The 19,395-nt window shown below is 42.8% G+C and overlaps 1 protein-coding gene across 5 annotated transcripts in view; it reads right to left on the bottom strand.

Annotated features, from left to right (window-relative positions):
* Positions 1–9,624: 9,624 nt before the first annotated feature.
* Positions 9,625–19,395, bottom strand: part of RMND1 (required for meiotic nuclear division 1 homolog) — a 52,656-nt gene continuing 42,885 nt past the window's right edge. For 2 of the 5 annotated variants that reach the window (XM_023206140.3, XM_023206139.1), the window contains exons 11-12: positions 10,539–10,655; positions 9,625–10,090 (exon numbers count right to left, since the gene is read on the bottom strand). In XM_023206140.3, the coding sequence (XP_023061908.1) occupies positions 10,058–10,090; positions 10,539–10,655 (150 nt within the window). In that variant the 3' untranslated portion in view covers positions 9,625–10,057. The other 3 variants (XR_002730397.1, XR_002730398.1, XM_023206141.3) reach the window with 3 other exon arrangements.

The raw sequence follows: 19,395 nt of genomic DNA on the forward strand, positions 1-19,395 counted from the left end.
TTTTTTTTTGAGGCGGAGTCTGGCTCTGTGGCCCAGGCTGGAGTGCGGTGGCCGGATCTCAGCTCACTGCAAGCTCCGCCTTCCAGGGTTACGCCATTCTCCTGCCTCCGCCTCCCAAGTAGCTGGGACTACAGGTGCCCGCCTCCTCGCCCGGCTAGTTTTTTGTATTCTTTAGTAGAGACGGGGTTTCACCGTATTAGCCAGGATGGTCTCGATCTCCTGACCTTGTGATCCGCCTGTCTCGGCCTCCCAAAGTGCTGGGATTACAGGCTTGAGCCCCCGTGCCCGGCCGCCATGTTCTGTTAAAAACAAGTCACTAAGTCCAGCCCAAACTCAAGGGACAAGTATCAGAGAATTATGGACATATTTTAATAGGTGCCACATTTATATGTTTTTCCACTTTATATTTTATGTATTTATTTAGAGATGGAGTCTTGCTCTGTCGCCCAGGCTGGAGTGCAGTGGCGTGATCGCAGCTCACTGCAGCCTTGCCTCTGCCTTCCAATCTCAGGTGATTGTCTTGCCTCATCCTCCCTAGTAGCTGGGATTACAGGCGCCCACCACCACGTCCGGCTAGTTTTGTATTTTTAGTAGAGATGGGGTATCACTATGTTGGCCAGGCTGGTCTCGAACTCTCGACCTCAGGTGATCCACCTGCCTCGGCCTCCCAAAGTGCTGGGATCTCAGGCGTGAGCCACCGCCCTGGCCTGTTTTTCCATTTTAAAGATGAGTTAGGATTGAATCAGAAGCCATGCTGAAGTCAACCTGTAAGTAATTATCTTAGTTCAGTTTTTCTCTCTGAGGGCATCTAGTCACACTTCCTTCTCAATCTTCTATTTGAGGAAGCAGGCTCAAAGAATTTAATTAAGCAGCCCAAGGTCATTCACTCTAGGAAAATCTCACAGATTTTCTCTGACCTTTGTCATGAATAACGTGAGCTGATAAAGATGAGAAAATTAAGAAATTACGCTGTAGAACTGTTTGCCAGTCTTCCAGTTTGCAGACCTCCATATTATACTTTAAAATACAGATAATGCTTGGTGTCTAGATTCTTCATACTAGCACCCCTCCTGTTCATTTTTAGAGGAAACAGAAAATGTACTTATTAAATGATTTCAAACTATTTTGTACAGACTGTTCCAGATGCTGCCTGTATACTCACCATGAGATGTACTGTGCAAACTAATTCCAATTAGCCCATTTTGAGAACCCAGAAGGATGTTGTGACTTGATGAGAATTTAAGTGTAAAAGTGTAAAGAAGACTACACTTACTTATGCTGTGAAATTTTCATAGAATTTTTGATCTGGAAGGATTTTGTTCTAAGACTAGTTTTAGCTTAGTGATATAAGGAATAGGATGATGTTGGTAGTGAGCGAAGGCAGGATAAGTTTCTAAAGACTTCCTTAAAATTATTTTTTAATCCATTAGGTTTTTCTAAATAATAGGTTGGGATATAATAAGTTATCTTATGCCTTTGCTTCACAGAATGGGATAATGGCTACTTTTTTTTTTGAGATGGAGTCTTACTCCTGTTGTGCAGGCTGGAGTGTAGTGGCATGATCTTGGCTCACTGCAACCTCTACCTCCCGGGTTCAAGTGATTCTCCTTCCTCAGCCTCCCAAGTAGCTGGGATTACAGGCGTGTACCACCACACCCGGCTAATTTTTGTATTTTTAGTAGAGATGGGGTTTTACCATGTTAGCCAGGCTGGTCTCGAACTCCTGACCTCAGATGATCTGCCCGCCTTGTCCTCCCAAAGTGCTGGGATTACAGGCATGAGCCACTGTGCCTGGCCGGATAATGGCTACTTAAATCATTTTTCAGTTTTCGCTTACCACTATCATTCCTGACGGTTTCTATTCTGTCCTAAAGTACTGTTTGTAAGCAATTAATTTTGATTACCCTTTTTGCTTGTTATTTGTCTACCTATATCTTGTATCCCTCATTCTCACTGTAAGCTCCTTGAGGGCAGGTACTTCTTTTTATGTATACTTCTGGTACTCAAATGCTTGCAGAATTGAGTTGAATTTGTAGTTAAAGGATCTAAGATGATCATTTTCCCACTCAAACTGAGTGAAAAAAGTCTTTATTGTTGCAGAAAGCATCTGGATGTAGGTATTGAATGCTGGTGGTGCATGTATGAATACTTATCTCTGCTCTTCAGGTGCTCACGGTCCACTGGGGGAGAAAAACACAGATAAACTTAGTGTACAACTTATTCTGTACTGCACATGTGCAGAGTGCCGTGGGTGTGTAGATAAAGTTGATATTTCAGCTGAATCTTGGAGGGTAAGCAGGTGTTCAGAAGATAGACTTAGTGGCCGGGTGCGGTGGCTCACGCCTGTAACCCCAGCACTTTGGGAGGCCAAGGCAGGCAGATCACCTGAGATCAGGAGATCGAGACCATCCTGGCCAACATGGTGAAACCCCCGTCTCTACTAAAAATACAAAAATTAGCCTGGCGCGGTGGTGTGTGCCTGTAATCCCAGCTACTTGGGAGGCTGAGGCAGGAGAATCGCTTGAACCAGGGAGTCAGAGGGTTGCAGTGAGCAGAGATGGTGCCACTGTATTCTAGCCTGGTGACAGAGCAAGGCTCCATTTAAAAAAAAAAAAAAAAAGGATAGACTTAGTTTTGTGACGTGCTTTGGGGGTGGTGAATTTCTTAGCTTCATTCCTTTACTATACATCTCCCTTGAATTATTTTCCTTTTATTGTTGGTGAGTTACCATCATAATTTAATAAATTGCTTCTTTCTGTGGCATGTACATTCTTGTCACATTATTTTTCTAGAACTGTGCTGTCCAGTTCAACTCAGTGTCACACTAGCCATGTGTGCCGAGTAGCCACCTGTAGCTAGAGGCTAACATATTTAGACAGCTCACATAATATAAAACATTTCTATTATTGGAGAAAGTTCAGTTGGACTCACTGCTCTAGAATCATGTTTTGCTTCTCCCTATGTTCACGTTATCAATAGTGTATTGAGTTCAGAATAAGAAAACAATAGCCTCCTGATATTGTCATTAGGAGGGACAGAGTGGTTGATATTTATGAAGAGGAGGGTGTAGTGTAGTGTTTGGTAGTTGTTGAGAATATAGCCTTTGGCATCAGATCTGGGTCGGAATTGTGGTTCATCCCTTACACACTGTATGGTTTTGGGCATGTTACTGAACCTCTGAGCCTCAAGTTTTCCTTTTCCTTGAATAGGGTTAATAATAATTATCTCATAACATTGGGTGAATATAAAACAAAACAGGAAGGGGGCGTAGCACAGTACCTCAGTAAATGATAAAATCATTAGTGTATTTTTGAAATCACTGATTTAAAAAATAAAAACCTTAGAATTATGTAGTAAAAGTGACTTTTTTTTTAGTATAGCGTTTTGTGAATTTTAACATAGTATTTATTTGTGTAATCACCAACACGAGAATATAGGTCAGGTCTATCACTTTATTTTGCTGTCTTTATAGACCTGTGCTGCTTCTACCCCTAACCTCTGGCTATCACCAATCTGTTGTCCATCACTATAGTTTTACCTTTTCTAGGATGTTACATAAATGGAATTACACAGTATGTCGCCTTTGCAGACTGGCTTCTTTTTCCCAGCCAGGTTGGGTTAAAAGAGCGATTTGTCCAAGTTGTTACATCTATCAGTCGTTGAAAACTGATCTTTAAAGACATTTTAATTTTGAATCATTATTTCCTAAATGTGAATCTGAATTCATTAACAGTTCTTCAGGTAGTGTTTGGCTCATGATTTTTGTGTTTAAAAGTAAAATAAATGGTAACATTTATAGGGAAAAACTACTTCCACCTGATTGGTAAAAACCGTGTGTGACATTAACATGCTTTTCTTTAGGGAAGGTTCTTGTTTTTAGTAGTTGATCCATATTAAAGCTCTGTAGAGTTGCTACAAAGTCCAGAGTTGAAAAAGGTGGCTGTTAAAGTATCAGTTTCTAAAATGTGGCCGAAGATAGCGTGACCAGTCCTGGTTTGCCCAGGACTTTGCCAGTATTAGCAGTGAAAGTCTGGCTGCTCCCAGGAAACCCCTTGGTCCCAGTCAAACCCAGAATGGGGCCAAGTGCTGTGGCTCATGCCTGTAATCCCAGCACTTTGGAAGGCTGAGGTGGCAAATCGCGAGGTCAGGAGTTCGAGAACAGCCTGGCCAATATGGTGAAACCTCGTCTCTAATAAAAATAGCCTGGCATGGTGGTGCACGCCTGTAATCCCAGCTGGTTGGGAGGCTGAGGCAGGAGAATCACTTGAACCCAAGAGGTGGAGCTTGCAGTGAGCCAAGATTGTGACTGCACTCCAGCCTGGGTGACAGAGTGAGACCGTGTCTCAAAAAACAAAAACCCAAAAAACCCAGAATGGTTGGTCACCTTGTCTGAAAGAGACAAAATCAGAGGATTCCAGTTCATCAGGTTTCAGTAGTGAACCATTGGCCAGGTATTTTAGCTAATTTTAATTGCCGTTGGGTGCTTAGAGTCAAAATCTCTTAAGGTAACCAGAACCCAAACCACATGAGGTTTTTCAGATTAAGATCAGCACCTTGATTTTAAGGTTTTGTGGCTAGAGGTTTAGATTTGATTGGAATTACATCATTAGTTTTTGTTAAATTGTTAAGAGTTGGCTGGGCGCGGTGGCTCATGCCTGTAATCCTAGCACTTGGGAGGCTGAGGCGGGCAGATCACAAGGTCAGGAGATCGAGACCTTCGTGGCTAACACAGTGAAACCCTGTCTCTACTAAAAAATACAAAAAATTAACTGGGCGTGGTGGTGGGCACCTGTAGTCTTAGCTACTCGGGAGGGAGGCTGAGGCAGGAGAATGGAGTGAACCTGGGAGGTGGCGCTTTCAGCGAGCCTAGATCCTGTCATTGCACTCCAGCCTGGGCAACAGAGTGAGACTCCGTATCAAAAAAAACAGTAAGCAACTTCCCAAGCCTTGTGTATAGAAGCTAGATTAAAAGTCAAGTTTCTACTTAACCAGAATCTCTACTGTTTTGAGTTTTTAAAACTCAACTGGTGATGTCTAAATCTGAAGTAAATTTTAAGTTCTTTGACTAGTCTGTTCCATTTTCCTGACTTTTCACATCACCTCTCTACACTTCTTGTGTAGATTTTTTTTTTTTTTTTGAAACGGATTTTCGCTCTTGTTGCCCAGGCTGGAGAGTGCAGTGGTACCATCTCAGCTCTGCAACCTCCGCCTCCCGGGTTCAAGCGATTTTCCTCCCTCAGCCTCCCCAGTAGCTAGGGTTACAGGCACATGCCACCATGCCTGGCTAACTTTGTATTTTTAGTAGAGATGGGGTTTCTCCATGTTGACCAGGCTAGTCTCGGACTCCTGACCTCAGGTGATTCCACCCGCCTCAGCCTCCCAAAGTGCTAGAATTACAGGCATGAGCCACCGCACCCAGCCTTAGATTTCTTTATAGAGCATGTCTATAAGCAGATTACTTAGTTTTCCTGCTGTCTTCATTGGAATGTAAGCTTCGTGAAAGCCAGAGGCCCAATGTGTCATCTTTAGCACTGTGTCTTAGATCTTAGAGTAGCGCATTGTAATTTCTAATAAATAATTGTAGAATTGGATGAAAAAATGAGTATGAGTCAGTTTTACAATGCTGCATGCTTTCCAGATTATTTTAACAGTCTAGGGGATGTGGAAAGGTTTTGTTTTTAAAACATTTAAAAGTCCACGTTTTGTTTGATACTGTTCAGAGAAAGTGAAAATGTGGTCTTTAAAAACTTTTGTTGCCCGGGCGTGGTGGCTCATGCCTGTAATCCCAGCACTTTGGGAGGCTGAGGCGGGTGGATCACTTGAGGTCAGGAGTTCGAGACCAGCCTGGCCAACATGGTGAAACCCCACCTCTACTAAAAATACAAAAAAATTAACCAGGCTGGTGGCAGGCGCCTGTAGTCCCAGCTACTTGGGAGGCTGAGGCAGGAGAATGGCATGAAGTTGGGAGGCGGAGCTTGCAGTGAGCCGAGATGGCTCCACTGCACTCCAGCCTGGACAAAAGTGTGAGACTCCATCTCAAAAAAAGAAAAAAGAAAAAAAATTGTTTCATTAACCCTCTATGAGGGAAGGGAATTTAGAATGGTGACATTAAAACTTTCCTTTAAAATGGCAATTCAGAACCAATAGAGAGAGCTGAAAGTTAGAGATTTGGATTTGGAACAATTCCCTCTACTTCTCATCCACATCACCTTATCCCAACACATGCACTTTGTAAAGGCATAGAGCAGGGTCTGAGGAGATTGGGTTGGTGAAAGAGAGAAGTGAGTCACTTGAGATTAGTACTTAGCAAGAGAGTGCTAATGAATTATTTAAAATCTGTGTAACCTGAGTATAAACCAATACATAGACTAAGTTAGTGCTTCTCAGAGCTTAGGGAGCATAAGAGTCTCCTGGAGAATTAGAATAAACAAACTTCCTAGCTGTGGTCCCAGATGTTCTGATTTAGTATGGTGTAGAACTCAGGAGTCAGTAATATTAACGGACAGTCTTGAGTATTTGCTGATGCAGTTGGTCTGAGGGCCATACTTTGGAAAACCTGCTTTAGGTAGCAGACAGGACAGTAATTTAAAGTAGGCAAATACGGTTTATTTTTAAAATGGAAAAACTAGAAAGATACTGATTTTATGTATTTTTTAAAAAAAAGTCTGCTTCTGACTGCTACGGTTATCCAAGAAGGCACCCCAGAATACCTGTTGGCCACCGCTGTTTGGTATATGCAAAAATGTGTAGTTTAAAAAAGCCTTTTTGGGCTTGCACTGAGGAGCCAACTTGTTTTATACAGTGAAAATATTGCTTTATATTTAAATTAACCATTCTATTCCAGTGCAGGATTCAGTAACATCTATACTGTAAGTTTCAGTTATGATATTTCTTAAAAGATTCAAAGATGGTTCCTGGGAATTTGATTTAGCCTCCATTTCATCTGGGAGTTAATCTCATAGCAACCCTGTGAGATAGGTTAATAATTAAACCCTCCTGTTCACACATATTTCATTAATCCTTACAGCAACCTGTGAGCTAGTTTAATAATTAAATCTACTCCACAGATGAGGAAACTGAGGCCCAAGAGGGTCAGTGATTTGTCCAAGGTTGTAACAGCAAGAATTTGTGGTGAAACAATTCAAATCCAGGTTGGTCTTAATCAGTGAGCTCTCATGTGTGATAGAAATTAGATACCACGTTGAGGATTTTGGGAGCCAGTGGTGAATGTACTTACTTTAGGCTGTAAATACTCTGTGTAATTTCTTGGTCATTTTGTTCTTAGAGAGGTGGTGATCTTAATAAAGTTTTTACTTTATTAAGTAAGTGAAAGTTTTTACTTATGTTACAACTAAAACAATTCTTTAAACTTTCATAACTTTAAGTTGAAGTTTTAAATCATAAGATTAGTTGACAAAGATGTAATTGCCAGTGTATCATAAATACTGGTATTTTAAAATAAAGCTGTTTTGTTACTTAAGGAAAGCCCTTCTAATTTAGTGCATTGTGATAGTGTACTGAGCTGATTGTCCACCATGATCCATGTAAACATAGGTGAACTATGCAAATGTTTTTCCTCTTGAAAATGTATGTTACATTTCCTTTACAACACTTTATGCTAATAAATGTTTATGAACCTCTTTTGATCCTTTCATTTCTTGTAAATTTTTAAATATAACTTGAAGTATTTAATTTGCTGTAACCATAAGGCATCAAATGTTCATGTTTTTTTTCTGGACTATTTCACATTGTTACTACTAATTAGTTGACCAAAACAGCAAATTGTATACATTGATACTTGCAGTAAAATTTTACTGGAATTGTACCTCCTAAAAAAAATAGGAGAAAACATAATGGCCTCAATTAAAGGAAGGTTGCATTTAGCAATCTTTCAAATTGTCCTCTTTTGTTTTTGTGGCTTTCCAAAAATGTTGACAAATAGATTTAATGTATTTAAAAGTTATTGAATATAGTGACCAAACTATTGAGGATAGGTGAGAGATGCCTCTTGTGTAAGTGTGATAAGGGAAGATGGTAAGAACAGGATACGCTGCAGGTGTGCACACAGGTATGTTGATTTTATGAAAATCAGGAGGAACTTGATCTAGAAAGCAATTTTTAAAGTTATTTTGACAGGGTTGCTGGCCTCAAGCAGTGCTCCCACCTTGACCTCCCAAAGTGCTGGGATTACAGGCGTGAGCCACCACACCCATCCTAAAAAGCAGTTCTTGAACTATTCGTGCCTGTATGCTCCTTGGAGAATTTTTGTGGGTACCCTTGGCATACAGGCAGGTACCTCAGATGGAAGACAGCTACTGAAGAACTCTCGCTGGAAGACATCAGATGTTTATCCTAGCACTGTTAACTGCAAATAAATATGTCCATCAGATGAATGTATTCTCAGTATAATACTGTGTAGCAGTTAAGTGAGTTGCAAAACAAAAGGATATGTGTGAAAAAAAAGTTGACAAGTGAGGACTATAGTGGGGCATGAGGGGTTATGCATAAAAGGCAATGAAGATAAAGATTTGATTTTTTTTTTTTAATGTTGTCAACCCAAGGAGGTAAATATGTAGATGTTAGATTCTTTGTGCTTGGTATTTTTTAAATTTCCCCAAAATATGTCTGAAACAAATGTCTGTGGGAAGAATATTGTGACTAACTTGGTGAAAGGACAAAGTATTAATAAAAGGTGCCAGTGAACAGCCATACTCAAATCATGCCATCTAAAATAGGTATTTAAGATTTCATCTCTGCCACCGGAAGCCTGTCTTGTTACCGTATATATTGATTTTTTTTTTTTTTTGAGACTGAGTCTTGCTCTGTTGCCCAGGCTGGAGTGCAGTGGCGTGATCTCAGCTCACAGAAAGCTCCGCCTCTAGGGTTCACCCTGCCTCAGCCTCCTGAGTAGCTGGGACTACAGGCGCCCGCCACCACGCCCGGTTAATTTTTTGTATTTTTAGTAGAAAATTTTTGTATTTTTAGGCAGGGTTTTGCTGTGTTAGCCAGGATGGTCTCAATCTCCTGAGCCGCCTCGGCCACCCAAAGTGCTGGGATTACAGGTGTGACGGGTGTGAGCTACCGCACCAGGCCTATATATATTGATTTCAACACTTGAGTTCCTGTATGGTTCCCTTAGCCAGGGTCATGATGCGATTCTCTGGGGATAGGTTAAGTTGTGGTGTCTAAAGCCTAAGTCCTTTGGCTTTAAAAAGTATCTGCCAAGATTTCCTAGATGCTAAGGTTTTCCAAAGTTCTTTTTTTTTTTTTTTTTTTTTTTTGAGACGGAGTCTCGCTCTGTCATCCAGGCTGGAGTGCAGTGGCCGGATCTCAGCTCACTGCAAGCTCCGCCTCCTAGGTTTACGCCATTCTCCTGCCTCAGCCTCCGGAGTAGCTGGGACTACAGGCGCCCGCCACCTCGCCTGGCTAGATTTTCTGTATTTTTTAGTAGAGACGGGGTTTCACTGTGTTAGCCAGGATGGTCTCGATCTCCTGACCTCGTGATCCGCCCGTCTGGGCCTCTCAAAGTGCTGGGATTACAGGCTTGAGCCACCGCGCCCGGCCCCCAATGTTCTTAACTGAAATATTTTCCTTTTGAATTGTCAGTGATGTAAATGTAAACACTAGATTCATTTTTATTCACACGATATATTGGGAGCTGAAAAAGATAATTTCTTGATTAAACACCTATTAAATGATCACCCATTAGTGAACATTAATTTTTATTTTTGAGGCGCCCAGGCTGGAGTGCAGTGGCGTGATCTTAGCTCACTGCAACCTCGACCTCCCCAAGTTCAAGAGATTCTCCTGCCTCAGCCTTCCGAGTAGCTGAGATCATGGGCGTGTGCCACACCTGGCTAAGTTTTGTATTTTCAGTAGAGACGTTTCACCATGTTGGCCAGACTTGTCTTGAGCTCCTGACCTCAAATGAGCCACCATCCTTGGCCTCTGAAAGTGCTGGGATTACAGGCATGAGCCGCCGAGCCTGGCTGAACATTTATTTTTTTGATTGTAGAACTTGAATATCTCTTGCAGTGACACTTTGGTTATCACTTGATCAGAAAAATACTCGTCCCAGCTCAAACATTACCTTAGAATAAAAAGTGAGAATTATTTCATGACAGGCAAATTATGGGTACAAACTAAAATGACTTCCAAGATTCTGATTAATGAGAAATGCTCCCAAAGTAAGGTAAATGGTAGCCCTTTCTCACATAGCAAGCTGTGAATTGGAGGCATGGATGCTTGATTTGATGTTGAGCTGTACATTATAAATTAACAGCTAGAACTTTTTCCAAATGCTGTCTTTAAAAATGCAGAACCTTGAGGTCCACTCTCAAATTTTAAAAAGTGAACCTTTTCAAAAATTACTTTTAATGTATTTGCAAAACAGTAATTTGAAACTTCCAAACAGTAATGATAACAAAGTCAGCCTCTTTCCTGCTAATAATTTTCTATCTCAAACTGTCTTATTAGCATAGCCCCTGTATTTGTTAAGAGATGGTAACTGATTACGGTACACAGCACTTCCATCTTACCTCTATGGTAATGAGGATGACAATCATCCACTCCAAGCGGAGTGCCCTCTTCTCATTCAGGTGATTCCGCATTAGATCTGTTAGTTCCATGCAGTGTTGAAGTTTTTCATTCATGACCTGTGTAAGAAAAATTTTAGTAACGTATTTATATTTAAACAACTTAATACGGTCATATGCATAAAAATTTTATAGCTACACAGTGAAAAATCCTGCTCCTCAGTTCTCTCCCCAAAGGCAGCCAGCAACATGATCAGTTTCTTGTGAATCCACCCAGAGACATTTTGTAATGTACAGATTTAACTGCAAGAAATACTTTGCATACTGAAGCTCTATTTGTAAGATTTTGATGGAAGAACTAAAAATAGGTTTTTGAGTCCTAGTTTTTAGTGGCTGCCCTTTTTAGCAGTTAAAAAAGGCAAACTTGAAACATGTTTTTTTAGCAAGACCTAAAGATAATTTACTTTCTACTAGAAACCTACACTTAACATTTGACCTGCTGCACACACACCACTAGATGGCATTGCTTTCAACTGAACTGCAACAGTTGTGCATTCTGATGCCTCCAAACAAGCTGGCTGTAGGGGTTCAAAGAAAATAAAGTCCCTGAATTCAAAATTTGGATGTGACAACTGTTAAATGCCTACCTAATATCTTTATATATCACTTGCTTCTGGAAACTGAAAATCCTGGAAGCAAAATTTTAGAACAGTTTGTTTTATGGGGTGTGCTGAAGTTACAGGTTTGGTCAGTGAACATTAAGAGAGAAATCACAGGTACGTGTTCAGGAGTTGATTGGAATGTGTTACTGTACCATGTTATGATTTTTGCACATAGCATTAAACTGCCTTACTAGGCTGGGCTGGGTGGCATATGCCTGTAATCCTGGCATTTGGGAGGCTGAGGCAGGAGGAGCACTTAGGCTCAGGAGTTGGAGACCAGCCCGGGCAACACAGTGAAACCTTGTCTCTGCAAAAAAATTAGCCAGGCATGGTGGTGTGTGCCTATAGCCCCAGCTACCTGGCGGGGATGAGGTGGGAGGATTGCTTGAGCTCAGGTGGTCAAGGCTGCAGTGAGCCAAGATCACGCCACTGCACTCCAGCTTGGGTGACAAAGTGAGATCCTGTCTCCAAAAAAAAAAAAAAAAAGAAACTACCTTACTCATGGAACCACAGGACTAACTCGCTGAACCACACTCATCACCATTTGCCCCTATTTCCAGACATTATGGTCACCCTGTAGTTTCTAATCTGTATAAATGTTTAGAGCATGCCTCTTCTTTCCTCCTTTCCCCACCCTCTTTTCCTTTCCTCTTGCCCTTTCCTAATGTCTGTTTTTTTTGTTTGTTCGTTTTGTTTTTTTTGAGACGGAGTCTCACTCTGTTACTCAGGCTGGAGTGCAGTCGCACGATCTCGGCTCACTGCAATTTCCGCCTCCCTGGTTCAAGTGATTCCCTTGCCTCAGCCTCCTGAGTAGCTGGGATTACAGGCGCGTGTCACCATGCCCGGCTAAGTTTTGTATTTTTAGTAGAGACGGGGTTTCATCATGTTGGTCAGGCTGATCTTGAACTCCTGACCTCGTGATCTGCCTGCCTCGGCCTCCCAAAGTGCTGGGATTACAAGCGTGAGCCACTGCGCCTGGCCTCCTAATATCTGTTTCTATTGGCTGCTTGATCTTAGTCTTTAATGTTCATCCTTAAGCTTGCTTCTCTCTGCAGACTACTGATTCAGCCTCTTGGATTTTCTTTCAACTTGGGCCAAAAAACAGGCAACATTTTCTTTCTCCACTACCTCCTCATCATCCAATTTATTCCTTAACTTTAGAGTCTGTTCATATTACCACAAGTCTCCTAAACGTCCCAAAGTCTCCTATTAAGTCTAACAACTTAGCTTTGAACCTCAATTAACCCAAGCATCTGACAACACACTGAAATGTGCAAGCAAGAGTCCCTATGGCCAGGCGCGGTGGCTCACGCCTGTAATCCCAACACTTTCAGAGGCCGTGGCGGGCGGATCACGAGGTCAGGAAATCAAGACCATCCTGGCTAACAGGGTGAAACCCTGTCTCTACTAAAAATACAAAAAAATTATCTGGGCATGGTGGCGGCTCCTTAGTCCCAGCTACTCAGGAGGCTGAGGCAGGAAAATGGCGTCAACCCAGGAGGCGGAGCTTGCAGTGAGTCGAGATAGCTCACTGCACTCCAGCCTGGGCGACAGAGCAAGACTCCCATCGCATACACACAAAAAAAGTCCCTACTACCACAGCATGCTTTCTATTTATTTAGGTATAGAGGCATGTATGCTCTGAGCATGCAGATAAGGGAGCAAAGAAAAAACCAGGAGAGGCTTCACAGAGGTAGCCAATGTGAATTAGGCTTTAAAAGGCAGCAGACATGAAGAAAAGGTGGGTTGCTGGTGGGGGTTTGGGGGCATGAAAGGAGCATGTCAAGCATAGGAAATAGCATGGAGACAAGCATAGCTAGATGGTAGACAACCTAGAAGAAAGTGCTTGGAAGTGAGGTTAAGAAGGTAAGTTAGCTGGGGGCACTGGCTCCCACCTGTAATCTCAGTATTTTGGGAGGCCAAGGCAGGTGGATCACTTGAGGTTAGTTCAAGACCAGCCTGGCCAACGCAGCAAAACCCTGTCTCTACTAAAAATACAAAAATTAGCTGGGTGTGGTGGTGGGCGCTTGTAATCCCAGCTACTTGGGAGGCTGAGGCAGGAGAATCACTTGAACCCAGGAGCTGGCGGTTGCAGTGAGCCAAGACCATGCCATTGCACTCCGTCTCAGAAAAAAAAAGGTAAGTTAGTACTAGATTGAGAGGTACTGTGTACATGATGTCCCCCACCCCAGAGATATTTATGTCTTCATTCTTGGAACCTGTGAATATAATACAGCAAAGGAGAATTAAGAATGTATAAGAAATTAAAGTTGTTAATTCGCTGACCTTAAGATGGGGAGATAATCCTAGATTATCTGGGTAAGCCCAATGTAATCGCAAGAGTCCTTAAAAGTGGAAATGAGGGGCAGAAGAGTTCAGAATGATACAATATGAGGATTCCACTGGCCTTTGTTAGATGAAGGGGCCATGAGCAAGGAATATGGGTGGCCTCCAGTCACTGGAAAAGGTGAGGAAATGGATTCCACCCACAGTCTGGATCCAAAGAGGAGTCAACACCTTAACTTTAGGCCATGCCAGACTTCTGACCTACAGAACAGTAAGATGATACATTTCTGATAAGCCACTAGGTTAAGCAGCAATAGGAAAGCAAAATGTCATGCTAGAATATCGGAACTTCATTCTGCAGGTAATGGGGAGGCCTCTTCAATCTGGAAGTATTTGTTTAACATTTACTGTACTATGCTGGGCAGAGGAGACAGAATGGTGAAATAGACATGTCTCTGTCTTCCAGCCAAAGGGTGCAGAGAGACTGGAAAAAGGTCCAATCTGGAGACAGAGTGAAGAAGAAATTAGACAAGTCCAGATGGGAAAGGAAGATGAGGGGCTGTGTGGATGAACATTAATAGTTGGGGGCTTGAAATCAGGGTATATGGTACTCCCCTGTTTCACCAGCCCAGGGCCTATCACACAGGCTTTTGATAAATGTTTGTTAATGAATCCATGATACTTAGAGGAAAATAAAAAGATTGTTTGACTGGATATGGAGGGTGAAGGAGAAAAAGGACACCCAGATGACTTTTAAGTTTCTGGTTGAATGACTAGATAGGTGAGGCTAGAAGGTCCTCCCATGAGCTGAAATAGAGAACTGAAAAGGTTTACCATTTTCTGGGGGTGGGGGGAATACAAGTTTCATTTTGAAATCTTAATCAGCTGACTAAATCCTACAAATATTTTTTGAGGACATACTGTATGAGGCCTTTGCCAAGAACAGGCAAGAAAATAATCATGGTCTCCGATTTCAAGGGGCTTACATTCTAGTGGAAAATGGCGCGCACGTAATTTTTAAAAGGATGTGATGAGATATGTAAATGAGGAAGATCTGTGAGATTGAGGGGCAACTGGAAACGTTTGGAAGGCAGACGAGAGACTGGGATGAGAGAGACATTTGAAAATCACCATGAGAATGTGGGATTAGAAGTCATGACAACAAGTGTTCATGGAGTAGGTGGCATGGGGACAGAAGCCTCAATGACAGGACTTCGGGGGATAACGACGTGAGAAAATGGAGCGAGGGATCCACTGCCAACTAGTTTCTGTCCCATGACACTGTAACTGCTCTCTGCATCTGGACCTCTGTGCTCAACTTTTTAGCATGTATTATGCCTACTCACCCCTATTTTCTCAAGACCCTTCTACTTTTTGAGGGGGGAAAAAAACCCCCGCCACTCTTTGTTCCATCTGTTTTCTTGGAAGACTATAATGTCAACACTATGCTGAGCCTAAGGCAGGGTGAACTCTTTCAACCCCTTCTAAATAACCTTGACATAATCCAACGAGTCTGAACTGCCTTCAGGATGCTGAGAAACTGAGAACTGTAGTTTGAGACCTTTTAGGTATTTCGTAACTCCTGCAGAAGATTTCACACCAAAAACGATGTCCCAGAGTGAGATGGGAATGAAATAAACAATTAGCTTGCTCAGATTACTCCGATTGATTAATTAACATTATTATGGAATAGTTGAATCACTCAATTCAAACCTGAGTAATTCAAGTTTTGGGTGCTACTATAAACAGTATTTTTAAAATTTCATTTTCCAATTGTGTATTGGTAGTATAACAAAAGATAACCGTTTTTATACATTGATCTTGAAACCTTGATAAACTCACTTATTCTGGTAGCTTCTTTGTAGATTCTTTCAGGTCTTCTACATACAAGATCATGCTGCCTGTAAATAAATTCAGCTCTAGTTCTTCCTGTAGGGGACTTTATCTTACTTTATTATTTTTTTGGAGAAATGTCTTACTGTGTCACCCAGGCTGGAATACAGTCGTGCAATCTCAGCTCATTGGAACCTTCGCCTCCCATGTTCAAGTGATTCTTGTGCCTCAGCCCCTCATGTACCTGGGATTATAGGCATGCACCACCATGCCTGGCTAATTTTTGTATTTTTAGTAGAGACTGGGTTTTACCATGTTGGCCAGGCTGGCCTCAAACTTTTGGCCTCAAGCCATCCTCCCACCTTGGCCTCCCAAAGTGCTGGGATTACAGGCGTGAGCCACCACGCCTGGCCCTATAGGAGATTTTAAATCTTGGGGATATAGATGGAGCCACCCGTGAAGGACTGGTGGTGTGTCTGGGTGACACTGCTTACGGCTTTCTCCACAGGTGCAGGGTGCCAGGGACGGGTGGCTTTCGATTTTTCCAGCTGCTCATGTGCACAGAGGCATAGAGTGAACCCCTTCATGGAGGGACTTAATCTCAAATTGGCCCCGACACCAGAATGAAGAGTATATTTAGTAGAGGCAGAAGGGGCTTGGGCAGCCTGCTTGTTCTCACAGGTGTCCTTTCTATACCTGCAGTTGATCTCAGCCATGAAACAGCTGACCACTTAGTTGTCAAGGTATTCTTCACTCAGGTGGGTATCCTCAGTTGTAGACTTGACTTCAGTAATTCCATCTTGAATACTGAGGATGGACAGATAAAAAATGCCACCCAGGTCAAAGATCAGATCATCAATTTTGGCATTAACGTTCTTGTCCAAGCCGAGAGCAGTGGCATTTGGCTTGCTGACGGTTCAGAACACAATGAGATCAGCAATGGTTCCACCATCTTTGATGGCCTGAAGCTGGCAACCATTAAAGTAATTGTTAGTATGAGGATCATGTGGGTCAGTGGTCATAAAGTAGGTTTCTAGAATTTTCTCCATCTTTTTCAAAACCACTGTGGTAGGCAGATTTCTAAGATGTCACCCAAAGACTCCCCACCTCTTGGTGTTCACCTTTGTGTAATCCCCTACCCTTGAGAGTAGAGGCTCAGCCTAATAATTTGCCTTTTTTTTTTTTTTTGAGACGAAGTGTTGCTGTTTCACCCAGGCTGGAGTGAAGTGACACGATCTCGGCTCACTGCAACCTCTGCCCCCTTGGGTTCAAGTGATTTTCCTGCCTCAGCCTCCCAAGTGGCTGGGATTACAGGCGTCTGCCACTATGCCCAGCTAATTTTTGTATTTTTAGTAGAGACAGGGTTTCACCATGTTAGCCAGGCTGGCCTTGAACTCCTGACCTCAGGTGATCTACCCACCTAGGCCTCCTGAAGTGCTGAGATTACAGGCATGAGCCACCATGCCTGGCCATAACTTGCTTTAAAGAAAAAAAAAAAAAATTTTTTTTTAAGAGATGGGGTATCACTATGTTGACCAGGCTGGCCTTGAACTCCTGACCTCAGGTGATCCACCTGCCTAGGCCTCCCGAAGTGCTGAGATTACAGGCGTGAGCCACCACGCCTGGCCATAACTTGCTTTTTTTTTTTTTTTTTGAGACGGAGTCTGGCTCTGTTGCCCAGGCTGGGGTGCAGTGGCCAGATCTCAGCTCACTGCAAGCTCCGCCTCCTGGGTTTACGCCATTCTCCTGCCTCAGCCTCCCGAGTAGCTGGAACTACAGGCGCCCACCACCTCGCCCGGCTATTTTTTTGTATTTTTAGTAGAGACAGGGTTTCACCGTATTAGCCAGGATGGTCTCGATCTCCTGACCTCGTGATCCGCCCGTCTCGGCCTCCCAAAGTGCTGGGATTACAGGCTTGAGCCACCACGCTCGGCCTCATAACTTGCTTTAAAGAAAAATTTCTTTTTTAAAGAGATGGGGTATCACTATGTTGACCAGGCTGGTCTTGAACTCCTGGCCTCAAGTGATCCTCCCATCTCAGCCTCCCAAAGGGCTAGGATTACAAGCATGAGCCACTGCACCGGACCCTAACTTGTTTTTAACAAAGAGAGCACAGCAAAAGTGATGGGATGTGACTTCTGTGATGAGCTTGCAAAAGAGTGTGACTTCTGTTTTACTAGCATTCTCTTCCTGACAGTCACTCTTCCTCTCTGTATTAGTCCAGTCTCTCATTGCTATAAAAAAATACCTGGGACTGGGAAATTTATAAAGAAAAGAGGCCTAATTGGCTCACGGCTCTGCATGGTTCTACAGGAAGCATGATGCTGCATTGTGCTTGGTTTCTGGGGAAGCCTCCAGAAACTTACAATCATGGTGAGAGGTGAAGGGAGAGCAGGTACTTTACATGGCAGAAGCGAGAGCGAGAGCGCGAGGGGAGATGCAGGTGCTACACACTTTTAAACAACCTTGCCAGAACTCACTATGACAAGAACAGCACCACTGTTTAGCACATGGTGCTAAACCACTCATGAGAAATCTACCCTGATTATCCAATCACCCCCCATCAGGACCTACCTCCAACACGGGGCATTACAATTTGACACAAGATTTGGGCAGGGATACATATCTAAGCCGTATCACTCCCCCACTTGTTCATTCCAATGAAGCACGCTGCCACATTGTGAGATGCTCTATGGAGAAGCCTCTGGACAACAGCTTATGAGGAACTGAGGCCTCAATCTAATAGCCTGAGAAGAACCAAATCCAGCCAATAACCACGAGTGAACTAGGAAGTGAATCTCTGAGATGACTGCAGCCTTGTGAGAAACACAGCATCAGACGACCCAGCTAAGCTGCACCGATTCCTGACCCACAAAAACTGAGATAGTAAGTGGTGTTTCATTTCTTTTTTTTTTTTGAGACGGAGTCTCACTCTGTCACCAGGATGGAGTGCAGTAGTGCAATCTCAGCTCACTGCAACCTCTGCCTCCTGGGCTCAAGTGATTCTCGTGCCTCAGCCTCCAGAATCAGCTACTTGGGACTATGGGCGCATGCCACCATGCCTGACTAATATACGGGGTTTCACCATGTTGGCCAGACTGGTCTTGAACTCCTGGCCTCAAATGATCTGCCTGCATCAGTCTACCAAAGTACTGGAGTAACAGGCGTGAGCCACTATGCCCAGCCAGTAAGTGGGTGTTTCAGTCCACCAAGTTTTGGGGTAATTTGTTACACAGCAATAGCTAACACAACCACAGGAAATACCTCATCTGTGTAAAGCTTTTAGTACTCCTCCCTTGCCTCCTCTGGATCTTCAGCCTGTGTGCACAGTCAACAACCAAGAAAGTCCAGTGCTTTTCATGTCTCACCAGATAATTAGATTGTCAAATCAGTGTCTAGTTAGACCTTTGGTATCTAAAACTGTATTGATGGAGTCCACTGAATTTGATTCCTAAACCATCACTAATCAATCTTTCTGTGTCAGCTAAGAGCAACATAGCTTGGTTTTCTTGCCCTGACCAGTGGTGATGATCTCTACTGTCCTGTGCTGGAAGACACCTACAGAGGAATAGGTGGTACAAAGATGAGTGACAACTGCAGATACCTTTGATATGCTTTTGCAAGGGGCAGTGTCTAGCTTAGAGGAAAAAAGTGTAGACACTAAAGTGGAACATAGCATTCAATAAGTCATGGTAGGGTTTTGAAATTATAAATCATGTATTTTTTATTTTTATTTTTTGAGACAGGGTCTTGCTCTGTCATCTAGACTAGGATGTAGTGGCGTGATCATGGCTCACTGCAGCCTCAAACTCCTGTGCTAAAGCAATCCTCCTGCCTCAGCCTCCCAGGGTAGCTGGGACTACAGGCACATGCCATTATACCTGGCTAATTTTTTAAAAAACCATTTAGTAGAAATGAGGTCTCACTGTGTTTCCCAGGCTAATCCTTTATTTTTGATGTGATACAAGGTGAATGTGGGGATTGGTAGGAAATATGATTGAAAAAGGGATAAAATAGGAAGGACCTTGTATATTAAGCCAGAACACTTGAGGCAATAAGGGAAACTGAAGGTATTAAAA

Source organism: Piliocolobus tephrosceles, chromosome 5 (assembly GCF_002776525.5).
Source record: "Piliocolobus tephrosceles isolate RC106 chromosome 5, ASM277652v3, whole genome shotgun sequence".
NCBI lineage: Eukaryota > Metazoa > Chordata > Mammalia > Primates > Cercopithecidae > Piliocolobus > Piliocolobus tephrosceles.